This window comes from Myotis nattereri, assembly GCF_964212035.1.
Source record: "Myotis nattereri genome assembly, chromosome: 4".
Lineage (NCBI taxonomy): Eukaryota > Metazoa > Chordata > Mammalia > Chiroptera > Vespertilionidae > Myotis > Myotis nattereri.
Genome location: NC_138079.1, coordinates 76505457 through 76521761, shown reverse-complemented (window position 1 = coordinate 76521761; position 16305 = coordinate 76505457). Strand labels below are relative to the sequence as shown.

At 47.5% G+C, this 16305-nt stretch overlaps 1 protein-coding gene across 3 annotated transcripts in view; it reads right to left on the bottom strand.

The window, feature by feature from the left end:
- The window catches only part of GRAMD2B (GRAM domain containing 2B), a 61314-nt gene that overhangs the window by 19318 nt on the left and 25691 nt on the right, over window positions 1–16305 (bottom strand). For all 3 annotated transcript variants that reach the window (XM_081088906.1, XM_081088907.1, XM_081088908.1), the window contains exons 2-5: window positions 8187–8306; window positions 5040–5151; window positions 3006–3072; window positions 1972–2075 (exon numbers count right to left, since the gene is read on the bottom strand). In XM_081088906.1, coding sequence (XP_080945032.1) covers window positions 1972–2075; window positions 3006–3072; window positions 5040–5151; window positions 8187–8306 — 403 coding nt within the window. The remainder of the gene's footprint in view (window positions 1–1971; window positions 2076–3005; window positions 3073–5039; window positions 5152–8186; window positions 8307–16305) is intronic.

Below are 16305 nucleotides of genomic sequence, written 5' to 3'. Positions count from 1 at the left end.
GTGGAATTGTTCTACTGTCCCTCCAGCTGTAGGTTGAGATGACTTTGGAAAAAAGATGTCAAGATCTACTCAGACAGATGGCGGTGTAAAAATGCGTCTAATTTTGTTTCTGAGCAGTGTTGAGGGGCTATAACTTAGGATTTCTTTTCATAATCTAAGGCACGGAACCCCCTTAAGAAAGAGTTTTCAGTCAGTGGCTTCATGAGTATAAAATGACAACTAGATCACATGTGAGAGATAAAGTGGAAATAATAACCTTTAGTGTGAGCCTAGGTGGACTGTGATGCACACATTTAATTTTACAAGCATCTGAAAATACCAGTGGGCTCAAAGGCCCTGATTAAATTAACACTACACTTTATTAATCTTTTTTTTCCAGGGTAGGGTGTTTAGAAAAGTCCTCTTCCTAGAGAAAATCGTGGTTGCCTTGAGCTCACATTGGATGGTGCTGGACCCAGGCCTGCTGGCAGGGAGGAAATCCCGCCACGGAGCTGAGGCCCCATCCCCTTGAGCCATCCTTCCAGGGGAAGAAATGTACACGTCACTGTCCCGGTCCTATGTCCCCACTCTGCTCGTTTCCAATCTCCTGTCTCTTAGATATAGCACATGCAAAAGCAACCCCAGTGTGGCAAGCCTTTAAACACAGGGCCACTCCTGGTACCTTTGTTTGGTCAGTTTTCTCGTAGATGGCCGTAGGATTTTGAAACCATTGGCAGAATCGTGTGCGTGTGAAACGGCACATGCTGGCTTTGTGAATTCCCCTATCCTTAACAAAGGAAGACTAGGACTTCCTCCCTAATGTCTTCACACCCTGCTGCTTCCGTGAGTTGCTGGCTCTCCCTGAACTCCTGACAGCATCTTTACCACCTCCAACTGGATGGCGCTCAACCCCCAACCCCCGTCCCCACTCCATGAACAAGGTCTTAGAATCCAGAAATCTTGGAAATGGGGTGGAATACTGCTTAATATCACTTTGCATTATAGTGATTCAGATAATTACTGTGCATCTAAAACAACTCTATATAGTAAAGGAACAATATAAAAATAACATTCGACCTAAAAATAGCATGCTAGTTTGCTGACTCAACACCAACAAAATAAAGAATTTCCATTTCATTTGTTATGTGGTCTTTAGCTAGAAGACTGCCCGTGGCTGTAGGGAGAATACTTAAATTAAACATACCTACCACTTAAAGAGAATTTTTAATCAGCTACTTCATGAATAGAAAAGCTGCTTACTCAATCACAAATCAGAACGCTTGAAACCTCGCTGCGGTCACGCACACCCAACACGGCGTGCCTCTGACTCCTTATTGGGGTGGCCTGGATGTGACAGCACAGCTCAAAGGGCAAGAATGTCAGAGGCATGGAATTCTCTTCCCTTCTGATGCCACAGTCCCAAGGGCCTTGTTTTAGAAGGCGGTGGCTTGGGAAGCCGCCAACTCCTTCAGGCTGTTCTCCTTAGCGGCTCAGTGTGTCACAGGCGTCTGTTTCCCCAGCTCTGTACTTAATGGGGATGCCAAGGTGTCAGTCAGCACCCACTGGGGATTGTGGGTACAGACTCTCAGACTCCGTCATAATGCTGCAGCTCCTGCTCCTTCTGGGCTGGCAACAGTACACAGTGAACTCTGTAAGCAGCTTTTTCTAGATGGTTGACTGGTATGAATACAGAACAAAATCAGGATTTCTTTTAACAAATTGTTTTAGTTTAATGTACATCCTTAAAACTGATGGTGGAACACTTTTCATAGGAATAACGCGTTCTCTGGTGACACCGGCCGGGTAAGAAGGATTGAGGGCAGGATTGTGGGAGAGAGGGAGGTGTTGGCATTGAGAACCTGTCACTCAGAACCTGTCCCCTTTGGAACCACCATTAAGGGTATAATAATGACACAGTACTTACAAATATTGCTACACTGAAAGCAATTACTATCCACAGGGTTAGCTTCCTTTCTGAAAAATGATACAAACCTTAGTGTCTTTTCCAAAGACCTTGGAATAAAAGCAAATCCAGTTTTCTGACACAAAGAGCTTCCCTTGGTATAAAATTTCTTTTTGCAGAGCACAGGTAAAGCCTGAGAAAAGACACACGTATTACATCACTTGGAATTTACATTCAGAACAAGAATCCTGTACAGATGCTGGTGACTCCGGGATGGGCAGAGACAACCCACTCCCATGCTCACAACATCTGTCATCCCCTTCAGTCGTCTTCGCTGGAGTAAAAGTATAGAGATGAGGGTCTGTTTTTTTCATTCAAAGTTGTACACATTTTAGCATGAAAGTCAAACCAGAAAGGCAGGTCTATCGCTGCCAGTGAGTTCAGGAATGGTGTGTCAGGAATCTCCTCTATGTACGAAGGTGTGTCCCTTTGTGCTAACCTTAGCGCTCCTGCCCTCCTTCCCTGGGACTGTCACTAGTGACGCCCTTTGAAATAGATGGTCCAACTGCCGGTACAGCATGCGACCCACGCCTTCCTGCTTGGGGATCATGGCTGGAACCAGCATCTCGCCCTAGCACTGTACACGGAGGGGCTGGAATGGAGCCCTGGGCCCTGGTGAACCCCTACGGCGAGCAGGTGCTTAGCTGGCACGCTGGGCAGGGTGTTTAGGTGTGACCATTGCGCCCTGCACGATGCAGGTGTCAGCACATGTCTGTCCACCCAGATCTGTGTGTCTTTTTAGCCTTCTTTTAGTGGCCTGTCTTGCTCCAGGCTTGTGATCCTAAATCTCAGAACAATCCAAACCCAATGCATTTCAGCAGTAGGTATGGAAGGCGAGGACCTCATTCTGGAATCATCTTGGATCGGCTCCATATCAAGTAGGGAGACTCAGGTTCCCATTCTACTCGTCTTTTAAGGGCCTCAGTGAGAGCGGAATGAAGCTGGCGCTGCGGCTGCCTCGTGACTTTCAGAAACCACCCCTCGGTGATTCAGTCCCCAGTCCTCCTCCTCCCCTAAACCAATGAGCATCTTTTCAACTATGGAGCTTTAAAAGCCAACTTACTTTGCCTCAGTGGTTCTTCCGTCGGGACATCAAGAAACAGCTTGTGGAAGTGCAAATTTGCCTTGTACTACAGTGGGAACAAAACAGACATGGCCGCTCTCAGTTTTTTGTGGAACATCACACATTTTAACTCCAGTTTAAATGACACAATACACGTTCCCTCCCTATTTCAGCATCCTCATGAATTCCATCTCTCTGATCTTACAGTCTCCAACACAACCCTTCAGTGGAAGGCAGGGCACGAAGGGTTCCTCTGCCAACAAGATCAGTGCCCAGCTGGTTGCGTGTACAGTATAACCATGATGCAGCGGGTGCTGGGTAAGGATGTCCCATGTAAGAAATGAGAGGGATGCTAAGGAATCTCACCAGGGCACTAGGGCTACAGGTGAGTAGTCTATTAAAACCTCTGTAGTCACATCAACCTGAGTTCAAGTTTTGGCTACACTTCTTCTTTGGTCTGTGACTGTGGGCTAGTCACTTAGCCTCTCTGGGCCTCAGCTTCCCCTTCCGTGCCAGACATCAGAAACGACTTGCCTCCATGGGATGCCCGAAGGCTCAAATGGGACAGAACAGCTAAGGACCTACAACCTGGGATTGTCACAACACTGTTGTGAAGGTGGTTCCTTAGTCAGTGTCCCAGGGAGATGACCGTCAAGGCCGGTAGGGTTTCTGTCCAGGAAGGTAGAAGGCCCAAGAGTCTGAAATGTTGAAAATCTCTTTATTTTCAAGGAATCTATTTCTACCACTCTGACAACAATGTACAGACCAAATTTCACACTTGGCAAAATGCTTTCACAAACCACCCCAGCATCGCCACTGCCTGGGTCAGGACACTGCCTCAGAGATACCGGTTACCTGGAACCACAGCTCTCAGACGTAGAGCTGGGTCCTCCTTCCAAGCACCCCTCTGCCTGACAGATGCTTTCGATGGAAAACTCTCAGGAGCAAAACAGATCCTTGATGCCCTATTATCCAAACCAGGTGTGATCCCAATGGCAAAAGTGGCCCTAGTACTGCTGTCAAGAAGAGCTTCAGACAGGCCATGCAGATGACGGCCGGCCCCCACAAGTTACTATTTTATAGATAAACACCTCATATAGTAGGTTACCTCACGCCGCCTCCTAGGAGTACACCTGCATCCAGGAAGTTATCTGATTAAAGCCAGGTGTGCAAGGGGGCTTTACTGAGATTTTGTTTTTAGTGGCTACAGTGAGCACCACTTGATTTAAAAATATCCCGGGCCATGGACTCTTCAAACATATCATTGTTATAAGAGGTTTTAAAAAAAGGGTAGTGGGACTGATAGAAATGAAAAGCAATACCTGGCTCTTGAGCGGATGTTTGAGAGTGGAAACAGAAAAGCCTTTATAAAAGGTGTTCACTACTGGGATGATTGTGGACATTTGAAAAAAATGGATTTCACATTAATAATATATTTTCTGCACTTACTATTTAGTTAAATTTCTTGGGTGTGCCAACAGTGTTTTGTAATAGTTCTTAGGAGACACATATTCAAGTATTTAGGGATGAATTATCAAAAAATCCCACTGTTGGCCGAGTAAGTCCGTCACACGCTACGGTGCAGAACTGGGCCTCGATACACTAGCATTTTAGAGCAGAAGCAAGTAACGCCGCTGTCCGCAGGTCTTCCTCTGTGTGCAGCTGGGCGGCCTCTGTCCCCATACCCCTTCATTTCAGTGCGAGGATGTCACACCTCTCCCGGTCTTGGCCAGTTATGAGACAAGCACGCGACTCGGTGCCAATCCCTGCTGGGGGTGTCTGTGGGCACCTGTCAGAGTTAGGGGCACAGTCTGGGGCTCAGTCCTACTCAGTATGTGTTGAAAGGTCAGCTGTAAATTATGATAGTGATGAAAAATCAATGGAAGGATCTGTGGTCCGTCCTTTCTCCTAGATCCTCTACAACCAATGCCCATGTAGTCCTGCCCAGCGGGAAGCTGCCTGCGTGGGCTCCTTCTTCCCATTGGCGACACGCTCTGTCGCCCTGGAGATAACGCATGTCCCACGCCCGCGTACCTGGCTGGAAGACGAAGACTTTTTCCTCTCGATCTTAGAGTCATTTTTGCTTTCTGTTTTGCAATCGTTCTTATCACTCACTAAAGAGACACCATCGAAACTGGATTTTGACCTGAGGAAAGAAAACCCAGGGAGACTGTAGGATGAATTTTTCATGCGGCTCATTCATTTCATTGTAATACATCTTGATTATTATCCCATCTCACAAGAAGACCTGCCGCTCGCCCTGCCCTTCTGGATGTCAGCAACCACGTGTCACCCTCTCAGGGGTTTACAGAGCCGATACTGTCGGGCTGGGATGGCTTCAGCAGACTGGAATCTCAGACTGAAGCCATGGCCATTTGTAGAAGAGAAATATAACCATCCAGTTGCGAAAATAATTCTATCACCTCAAAAGTATTTTAATCAGTATAAAGAGTATAGGAGGCAGATCATTAAACAAAATTGCAGCTATAGTTCAATCAAAAACATTTTTATGTCAGAAATCTATTAATATTTAACAGGTGTTCATTAAGTGGGGCATTGTGTGAAATGCCTGGGACACACAAGACAGTCTTTATCCTTAAGGAGCCTGTGCACAATCAAACATCTCTCTAAGTCCTCATCACAAGAAAAAAATGTGTAGCTATGCATGATGAGGACAGATATCAACTAGACTTACTGCAGCAAGCATTTCACAATGTTTACAAATGTTGAATCATGTGGTACACCCGAAACTAATATAATGTTATATGTCAATGATACCTCAGTAGAAAATGAAAACAGATTAAAAACAAAACTTCTTAGAAGGGCAGTACACGATTTAGCACCAAAACAATAATATCACAGGCATTAGGAAGAGGTAGAGAGACAATTAGTCTGTCTAGCAGGAGGAACGAGAAGAGGAGACCAATAGAACAATGTGGGTTTAATGCATGGGGCCTAATAGGATGAGCAGGATTTGGGTGTGAGGAAAAGAGACAAAACATCCCAGAGTGGGAAAACAGTCAGAGTGAAATCGGGATACAAAAGAACATGTTTGGAAGTCACGTCCAGGGTTCCTTCCTAAGGCAGTTCTAGCCAAGGCTCTCCATTCAGTAGACGTGTGACTGCACATGGCTTCAGCCCACAGCTCAAAACAGTCATCTCAGAGTGGGTGCATGTGTGATTTTTAGAGGTTTGTGTATATATGAATAAGTTTTATGATATGATTTTGCAGATTTTTTTTTGTTTATTGGGGGAAAATGGCCCATGACACCCATGATTTCACAATATGATTCCTTGGAATGAGGCACAGCTAAAATTTTTGGTTCAAAGCCGATTTAAGGAGAATTTTAAGCAATGTGAGTGGCATATGGGTGTGGCCGAGGGACAGAAACGCCTGAAGTCAGAGGGACATCAGGCTCTGGCTTTCTCAGTTGTGAAAAGGCGGACTATGTGATGTCCCAGGCCCCTGCCAGACTCTGTTTGAATCTGTGATGCTCAAACCGCAGGTGAGATACCCTCTCAGCTATTCAAGGGACATTGATTGGGATTCAGGTACTGGCCACGGAGCCTATTCACAGATCGAAATGTCTTTAGAATTCTAGGGATTACTTAATAAAAATTATGAGTAAACATTTGTACTGTACTGGAAAATAAAATGATTTTTTTTTCAAATATCAAATTACCTATTACTTATACTATCCACTAATTTGAATCTATCAGTTCTGCTGATCCAAATGAGCAAATAGTAATGGAGTGGTCAAGGCAGGGGTCAGACCTTCTGAAGAACCATGGATGGGAAGCACAGGTGACAAGCTGCGCCCTTGACAGCTTCAAGAGGAAGAGCAGAAAGGGCCTGTCTGCACACGGAGCGCCCATCTCTGGCGGTGGGGGAGGGGTGCATATTTACACAGCATGGCTTTAGTCTCCTCAACCCTGTTATTCTCACTTCCCGCAAGTGACTCTGAGCAGGAGCAGTGCAAAGTGAAACTGCGGGGCCCCTGATGCAAAAACCAAGAATTTCCAGACAGCGAGAGCCGAGCCTGAAACCAAGCGCTGGGATGGCGGCACCTCCGGGGAGCACACGCCCTGTGCCGCTGAGCAAGCAGGCCCTGGCCGGGACAATGGATCTCATCTACAGCCTGGGGAGGCTGGAGTTAAACCAGCGGTGCTGTAAAGGAGCATGCCGCAGCCAGTCCACATGGTGCGAGACACAAGAAACAACATGCTCATCTGGCAAGTGACACAGGATGCGCCGACAGGAAACGGCTACAGCAAACAGGGGTAAAGTGAGAGGTGAGGTCAGGCTGGCGGCACAGCTGGCGAGAGGGCCGGCCGTGACAGGCAAATCTGGGGGACAGCGAAGACTTACACGTGGTCCTGCATGAAGTAGAGAGGCGGAGAGAAGGGGTGGGCTGGGCAGCCAGGAGGAAAGGGAAAGCAGGAGTTACTCACTCGTCCTCTAGCAGGGGCCCAAGGACGCAGAAGGTAGCCGTTCTGACGGGCCTAACAGCAGGAGGAGGGCGGTCACTCCGCAACTCCTACAGATCCAGGGCCACCTCGCTCGGACTTGACCACTGGTTTAACCTTCTCTTTTCAGGGCTAAAAAGCCACTCTTTCGTTCCTACTTCTTCCTCTCGTGGGAAGGACAGCACATACTGGTGCCTCGAGGAGGGATGGGGACCGCAGCTCCATATCTCAAAACTGCTGGGCCCCCCACAGCCCCACCACCAAACCGTGGACCCAGCCTGTACAGCCGGCCTGGGGACCCCCGGTGGGGTCCCCTCCACTCTTTTTCGTGGCTGCCAGGAGAGTGAGACAGCAGGTGTGCACACCCAGAGGCGAAGCAGACACTCCAGCCTGGGCGGGCCTTCCCAGGTGCTTTATAAACCTAATCCGGAAAGAGGGCCACCGGCTTCATCAGTTAGCAAAGCCAGTGCTCTAAGGAAATGCCAGACACGCCACGGCAGGCTGGGCGGGAAGGAGAAAAGTCCTCTTTCAGAAGGACATGAGCAAGGAAGGCAAGCGCCAGGTGCCGGGATCTCAAGGAAAAACACCCGCTTCTTTCTCGGGGTGTTGTTGGCCTACAGACAACCCTCACGCACTCTTCTAACCACCACCATAGAGCTGGAATCGCCAGCTCCTCCCAGCAGCAAGAAGAACCAAGTGGGCGTGAGGACTCACCGCAGGCAGATGACTCTCTTCGGGTCTGGGGACTCGGCCTCGCTGGACGGGGTGGGAGACTGGGCTGTGGGCGACCTGCAGACCTTCTTTTTCTCCTCCACACCATTCTCAGCCTCTGAGCTGCAGAAGAGAGAAAATCGCTTCACCTTAGACATCCAGCGCGGGGGCGGACGGGAAAAAATGGTGAAGTCACCTCGCCTTCTGGAGCATGGAATGCTCCTCCGTCCCCACCAACAGGCTGAGGTCAACTGGGGCGGCTGTGCCCTTTCCAAACCTCCATTGCAACCCCGCTCGGCGGGCGTCAGCAGGTAAACAGCGGACTCTGTGAGGACTTGCTGCCTCCCAGGTCTGCGCCGGGCCCTGCTCTGCCCTGCCTCCCGCGCAGAGTGCAGATCCCCTGGAGGCTGGGAGGGCCCCTGCGCACACACACTCCCAGCCCTCAGCCAGGTGTGCGCCTTCCTGCCGGGAAACCCCGAGGCCCTTTGCCCGGCTTGTGTCACTTAGTCACCTTCTGTTGTAGTTATCCGGGCCCCACTTAGGGTTGTTGTTATTTAAGCAAGCACCTCTTAGGCAAGCGGCAGTCTCTCACCTGTCGGCACAACCACCCACCCAGGCTAGGTGGGATGATTTCCCCATGTGACAGATGTGGAATCTGAGGCTCTCAGACAGTAACTATCTTACCCAAGTTTGCAGAACTAGCATTTGTCTGCGTTGGGACTCAAACTCAAGTCTGTCCATCTGATAGGTCTTGGTGTACATGTGTGTTCTCTCTCTGTCTCTGTCTGTCTCCCTCCCATGCAACCAACTATCTATCCATCTAGCCCCCTTATTAGCTCTTCAGTGCAAGAAATTCAGGTGGGCTGGGAATCTGATTTTTATCCTGACCCAGAGTCTGGGACACTGGTGGTATATAGTCCCGATCAATAGGCTTTTGGAAGACTAGTTTTGACCTTGGTGAAGAGGGAATAGAGAGGAAAGTCAGACAAGAGGGTCTGCACACCGAATCACTGAGGATGGAGGTGATCAGTGGCCCCTCAACCTCAGGAACAGAAGACACCACTTCCAGCGTGGGAAGAGGAGAGGCAGGGACCAGGGGAGGGAGAATACAGGTGTTGTTCATGGGTCAGACCATCCTGGGTGTCAGCCTGCGCAGCAAAGAACTCACAGAACACACTTCTGAGAATGTGAGAACCCCATGGTGGCTGAGCATGTGAATATGGGAAGGCATATTAACATCGCATTGCTATGACAGTTTAGCTCATTTTAATCCGAACTTAGCACCCTTCAGTATCTTCACCTGCCAATGAACACGCAGGCAGGAAGTGTTACTGGTTAGGTTAAGCTTTGTGGTTGCTGATTTACCACATTTTACCGCTCGTGAAAATTCCATTGTGGTGTCAAAATCAAGGCCAAGTATCTCTGCCAAGGGATCCATGAATAATCCCCACAGATGGCTGGTGCTCCCATTTGGTAGTAAGCATTTCTCTTTTCCTAAATAGATACCTATTTGGGGACAAAGGCCCAGGCCTCTACTTCTTCAGTCCTTTTCAAAGCACTTAGAACTCTTATAAAGGGCCTCAGTCCATAACCGAACTGCACCATGTGACAGAAGGGATGTGGAGAGCCTTGAAATAGCAACAGGAAAACACTGCTTTGGTTTCAAAGAGAGGACTTCACTTAAATTTAGCATCAAGTTTAAAAGCATTTTAGAACTTCAAGCCTATCTCTGCCTTTCCCCTCTCCCCCCAAGGCACACACAGCATCCTTCCTTCAGTACAGCGGTTCTCAACCTGTGGGTCACGACCCCTTTGGGGGTCGAATGACCCTTTCACAGGCGTTGCCTAAGATCATATATAATTACATATTGTTTTTGTGATTAATCACTATGCTTTAATTATGTTCAATTTGTAACAATGAAAATACATCCTGCATATCAGATATTTACATTATGATTCATAACAGTAGCAAAATTATGAAGTAGCAACAAAAATAATTTTATGGTTGGGGGTCACCACAACATGAGGAAGTATATTAAAGGGTCGCGGCATTAGGAAGGTTGAGAACCCCTGTTTCAGCGGCATCAGGCAGAAACCCACACGGAAGTCCCTCCTGAAGTAGGGCGACGAGTGTGCATGGAACTTCAACAATCCATCTCAGCTGTTATTCAAATATTTACTGCATTTCAGGCCGGGCCAGATTAAGACTCAGGCAGAGCTGCCGTTGTCCCGGGCAGTACCTATGTGCCCTTAGCAAGAGCCACCTCACCCCCACAATAAAGAGGGGCCTCTCTGTTTGGATGGAGCCCCCGTGGTACACAGCCTGGCAGAGATAAGGTGCCCCTTGCTTAGCCCAGCACCAAGGTGCTAGGAAGCAAAGCTGGCTGTGTTCCCGCCTCTCCCGGCCCCAGCTGGGCAGGCACCTGTGTGCAGGGCAGGGCGCTGAGTGCTTCGCCCTGTGGTGGTCCTGGTTCAGGGCCCGGCTCAGCCCTGAGAAGGTGCGGTGCACACCTGTCAACCCACCAAGCCGTGCCTCTTAAGGACAGAACACACAGGTCTGCCCAAGTTAACTGGCTTCTTTCTAGTTAGTGTCCACCCCACTTTTCCTCACCCTTGCACTTGGCCTCCAGTGCTGGGTCTGTCCTTGAAGGCCCTGGGGTGGTGTGCACTGGCTCCACAGAGCTGTCCAACCCAGTGGTCTCGGCTCTGCTGCTGCCGGCTTGATCACTCACCAGGCCCCGAATTAACGAGTGCCTTGTTCTGTTAACTTCTTCCTCTCAAACGGCTTAGCCAACTACTAGGCTAAATAAACTCCTTAAACGCAGGGAACTTATGTCTTCCTCTTCCCCCTCCGTCCCCCTCCACTGCACTTAGCTCAGCATTTTGTTCATGGTGGTCATTTATGTGTGCTGACCGACGTGGGAGTCATTATGTAGCATCTCCAAGAGTCAGTGAAGTTCATCTAGGGACCAACCCAATTTTAGTTTTTGTTTGTTTGTTTGTTTGTTTTACTTAAAGATGCTACGGAAACTGAAGCAAGCTAATTCCTACCAACAGGAGAGATTATTCCCCAAACCGCCGACCCTCAGAGGCCTGTCAGCAGCAGATGAAACTATGCAGAAGTCAAACGGTGGAGACTCCTGTCTGAGGAGCAGAGTGTGGGAGGGGGCGGAATGCTTCCCGGCCTCTCAGTAACTAAGTTACTGTCAGGGAAGCGGGCGGTGGAGATGAAATAACACGTCTCATTTAAATCATGAAAATAAAGGCATCAGTTTTGCTTTAAAAAAAAAATAAAACAAAGCAAGGCCCTTTCAGGGACACTAACTAAAGAGTTAACACAGCTAAGCTTAAAAAAAATAAAAAAAGAAGACAGTCCTCCTCTTTCAACAATGTTTTTGGACAAGTCCCTGCTGACAGGGCAGGATGCTCGGAGCGGGGCAAGCGGGAGAGAGGAGTGAGTGACAGCTACAAGGAGCCGCGGAGCAGCCCACGATGCTGGAGCACAGGGCCCACCTTCCCCTGGGCCACGGCGGTTCTTTCCTCTCCCACCTCCAACCCATTCAAGCATCCATATGGGCCCTGAAAGCTTTTCAGTAGGAATTTCAGAGCCGTGAGACAGTCATGCTCACACCAACCAAGCCTGACGCCCCTATCAGGGGACCGCGTTTGTGTTCCCCGCTGGGAAGTGCTTGCTCCACTGAGACGCTGCCCCCCACTGTCACACAACCTGTAAATACACAACAGGTCAGACCGCGCCTATCAGCCCAACGTCTGTCCGTTCCAGGCCTCACAGATTGGATGAGAACGTGATTTGGATTTCACGAAGATTCAGAATTAGAATTCTTATATGGGTCCACTCTCATTCCTCCCAGAGAGAGACTCTGTTCTCCGGACACACCAACCCCCCGCCGCCCCTCCTGCCGAGAGCGTGTTGTATCCAGGCATCATCACACGCAAGTCACACAAGCAGCTACTGGGCACAGCGATGACTAAGCTGTATCGCAGGAACCTGAAAACAAGAGCCTGCCTGAGGCTCAGCCGGGAAGCTGTGCTCCTTTCCAGTTACAGCGGCAAACACCCGTGTGTGAGTCTACCTTCACGTTACGTTAGTCTAGGCTGGGGCATAAAACATGTCACTAAACTCCCTTAGGAGAGGACAGGTGATGGTAGCTTTACATCCATTATCATTTTTAAAATCCCTGATCACCATTTCCTAAGACCACAGTCTTGACCAACAAAGGTTTAGAAGTGACTTGAAGGTGGGATATGTTCCCGCAGAGGACCTCGCTGGGGTAAGCTCGTCGCCCGGGGGCCGCCGTGAGTCAGGCCAGGTCTGCGACAGGCCACCGTGGCCGAAACCCTGCACTGAAAACAGGGCTGCACGTGGACGTGGACGGACCAAGGCCTGGGGCCGGGCAGACCCTGGGTTTCGGGTGCTGCCTGCTTAGTGGCTCCACGGCAGGCAGGCCAGGGCGGCAACACTTGGGAAGCAAGGAGATGGGCTCCAGGGGCAGACGAAGATGCCGGAGACCACGGGGCAGCAGCCCCAGTGCAGAGACATCAGTCACACGGACCGAAAAAGGGAAGCAGAACGGGGTGCGTCAGGTTCGGGGGTGTGATGGAGACCAGGGCCTCCCCAACCCCTCAGCCTCCCCACCTGCAAAGTAAACTCAGAATCTCCCAACTCGATTTTTAAGGCAGGAAGAAGGGCCTTTCACTCACTATTCTCATACAATATACATTTTCCTTCGTTATCTACCTACACATTTATTTCTGAATAGGTGCTAAAGGCATAAGTGCACCACTCAAAAGTTACAAATGGAAACAAATCTCCCTTCTACCTGTGTCTCATGGGGCCCCCATTTCTCTCCAGAGGTACCTCCTGCCATCCCAGCCCCTGTGTGTCCTTCTGGGAGTCTGTGTGCATGAACGTGTGTATTTTTAAGCTCAAATGAGAGCCTGCTATTCTCTACCTGTTTGTGTTTAACTTACTGCGTCTCGGTGCTTTTCCTAACACCACACACGTTTCCTCATTCTTCTTAACGACTGCGCAGAGTTCACTGTAATGCGTGGATCATAATCTAACCAGTTCCTTATTGACGGGCATTTAGGTGGATTTCAGTCTTGCTACAAATACAAACACCACCACAACAAACATCCTTGTATGTTTATCATGTGCGTGAAATTTTCCATAGGACAATTTCCTGGAAATGGGACTGTGTCAAAATGTACGTAATTGTATGAGCCAGTCAGACAAAGACAAACACCGTATCACCTTACCTCCTGTGGAATCTAGTGAACAAAACAAACTGACTAACAAAATAGAAACAGAGGCACGGATACACGGAACTCACTGACAGCTGTCAGAGGGGAGGGGGATGGGGGGGCTGGATGAAAGAAGATGACGGGATTAGCCAAAGAACAAATATGCAGAGCCCATGGCCACAGACAACAGTGTTCTGACGGCCGGAGGGAAGGGGCGTCAGCGGCTGGGTGGGAGTGGGCAAAGGGGGGGAAAATGAGGGACATCTGTAACAGTGTCAACAACAAAAATAAAGTTAAATACATCAAGAAGTACACACTTTTAAAATTTTATAGTCATCACTAAGTTGCCCCCAGTCGAGGGTTTGTGACCCATCTAAATGTTCTCCCAGAGAGAGACTCTGTATAACAGTGATTATACATTCTTACTAACAAGGTGCTAAACTTAAAAAAAAATCCCGTTATAGTTTTGACATTTGCATGTCTCTCCTTATGAATAAGACTGAGTGTACTATTTTTATATGTTCAAGATCTTAAAATTTTTTTTCAGTTTTGTAAATTAGCCTCTATATACATTTTGCCAATTTTTCTAGTAGGCTGTTGATGAAAACATTTGGGGAAAACAATTCTTATCATAACTGCAATATTCTTGGCAATATTCTAGAATTGACCTTTTAAAAGAATAATTTTAGCATTTAGAAGAAGTTAAGCCGATATTAGGGGTCAGTATAATGTTAAAATAAAATGTTAATGACAAATTAACTTTTGTTTTCCTTGAGAGGCGTATGGCAGATAGAAAAAAAAAGGAATACCAAAACACTGTATTCTTCGGCTTTAGCAAAACCTATAGTGAAGCAGGACAGGCTTCCAGTTTGAGAAGGAGATCAGGAACACAATGTCTACCCCTCCTGTCTGAGTATGTATAAAAGAATAACCCTCCTGCTACAACATTGGCGGGGAACTGTAAACAGAAGAGTGAAACTTCTGGGAAATGGAAAGTAGAAAGTAAAGTCCAATTTAACTCTTGCAGCAAAGTAGAGGAAGCTGTAGTTGAGAAGAGGGGCACCCAGGACAGAGAAAAGTGATGTGTCTGTCAGATTCCAGGAGGGGCTACAGGAGGAGGATGCTATAAATTGATGAAACAGCTGATTACCTGGAAGGTGTTTGGTGAGACATCTCTGACTCCCTCACCCACTCTTGCCAGGTCAGGTACTTAGCCCCTGGGGGGAAAATATCAGAAGGGCTGTCCATTAAAGACGGAACTTCGGTGCAGAAAACCAGGGTACCTGGTATAGAGGGTGGAGCCCCAGAGTAAATCCTTCTCATCCTTGTTTTGAATGAGGGCGTCTCCCGGCGAAGTGCCAGCTCCCTACCCATGTTTCTCCAAGCCGCTCTAGTCCCTCATTTATTCTAACTATGAAATGACAACAAAGCATTGCCAGATATTCGAAGAAATCTGAAGTCTTAAAGAAAAGATCAAGATAAATCAACAAGAAGGTAAAATTCTTCGGAAACTGACTTGAGAGAACAGGAGAAAACTCAATACAAGAAAAACACCACCAAGCCTTTGAATTAATATCTTCAGAGAAAGAGGGCAGGGCCCATACATCAGATTACAATGTTGTGGAAAAGGAAACCTTCCTTAACCCCTCAATTCTCTGAGTCCAAAGCCTAATAGTCTATAGGCACTTTGTGACGTCCCTGTCCGCCCATCCTGATCTCTCTGATCCCCCTCCTTCCCGCCACTCCCCACGAGAAAACCCGGACACTGGCTGTTCCCTCTGCTTGGTATGCTCTACCACCCTCCCCCCCCCCCCCCCCGCTCCCCACCTCCTACCACCCCCCCCTACAGTCACGTGACCCTCTCCCTCCTCTCTTCTCAATCAGACCTATATATTTAACCAAAGGTTTGGAAGATAGCATGAAGATACAGAAATACAAAAAAGAGAAAAAGTGAAGGCGAACAAGAAGACATGTTTAAGCCAGCCATTTCTATATCAAATGAACAGAAATTTTCAATAGAAAAAAAAGGAGATGGTATTATTAAAGAAAAAATATGAGCCAGAAAAGAGTGAAAGAAAGGCAGAGGTTACTAAAATCCTAGAAAGTCTAGAGTCAAATTGATTTAACAAGAGATTTAGGTTGATGTATTTTTTTAAGACATAAACGAATGAAAATAGGAAAGAGTGGTATGCCTATTTAAAACTGGGAGTGGGAAGAGGGAGGCGGGGAGCTAGCGTGAGTTGAATCTTATGTTCCATCAAAACAGGAAGTTGGGAGATAAGGTTTAAAATTAGTAAGAAAGAGCAGGATGCATATATTTTTATAGATAATAAAATAACCACTACACCTAAAATCAGGTAGTTAAAGCTACTGGGAGCCAGATGGAGAATGGGAAAGGGGACTGAGTTCATTATAAACTTTAACGTACTATATTGTTTTGATAAATATTTATAAAACATATTTATTAATATACTCATAGAGAAGATGTAAAATTCAGAGTAGATCCAAAACAGGTGGAATTACTATCTTTGAATGTTTGAGTTCCTACCATGTGTAGATAAATGCCAGATGCTGTGCTCTCAAAGGACTTAGCCTCTGTTATTGGTTTATCGCATAAATAAAGCACAATATAGGTTGTAAGGGGCATCTCCCATAAAGAGTCTTGGGAATTCAGAAATCTCTTCTATTTGTAAAGAGCAGAAAAAGGGAAGTTTTGTGGAGGAAACAAGCATGAGCTTGTGTGGAGGTGGGTCAAGATGTCTTTAAAAAAGATTGTAACTGTATTTCTACTGAGATACAGACATGTACATTACATTTCTATTTGTCCTATTCAATAACAATAAAAAAATCAACAACAA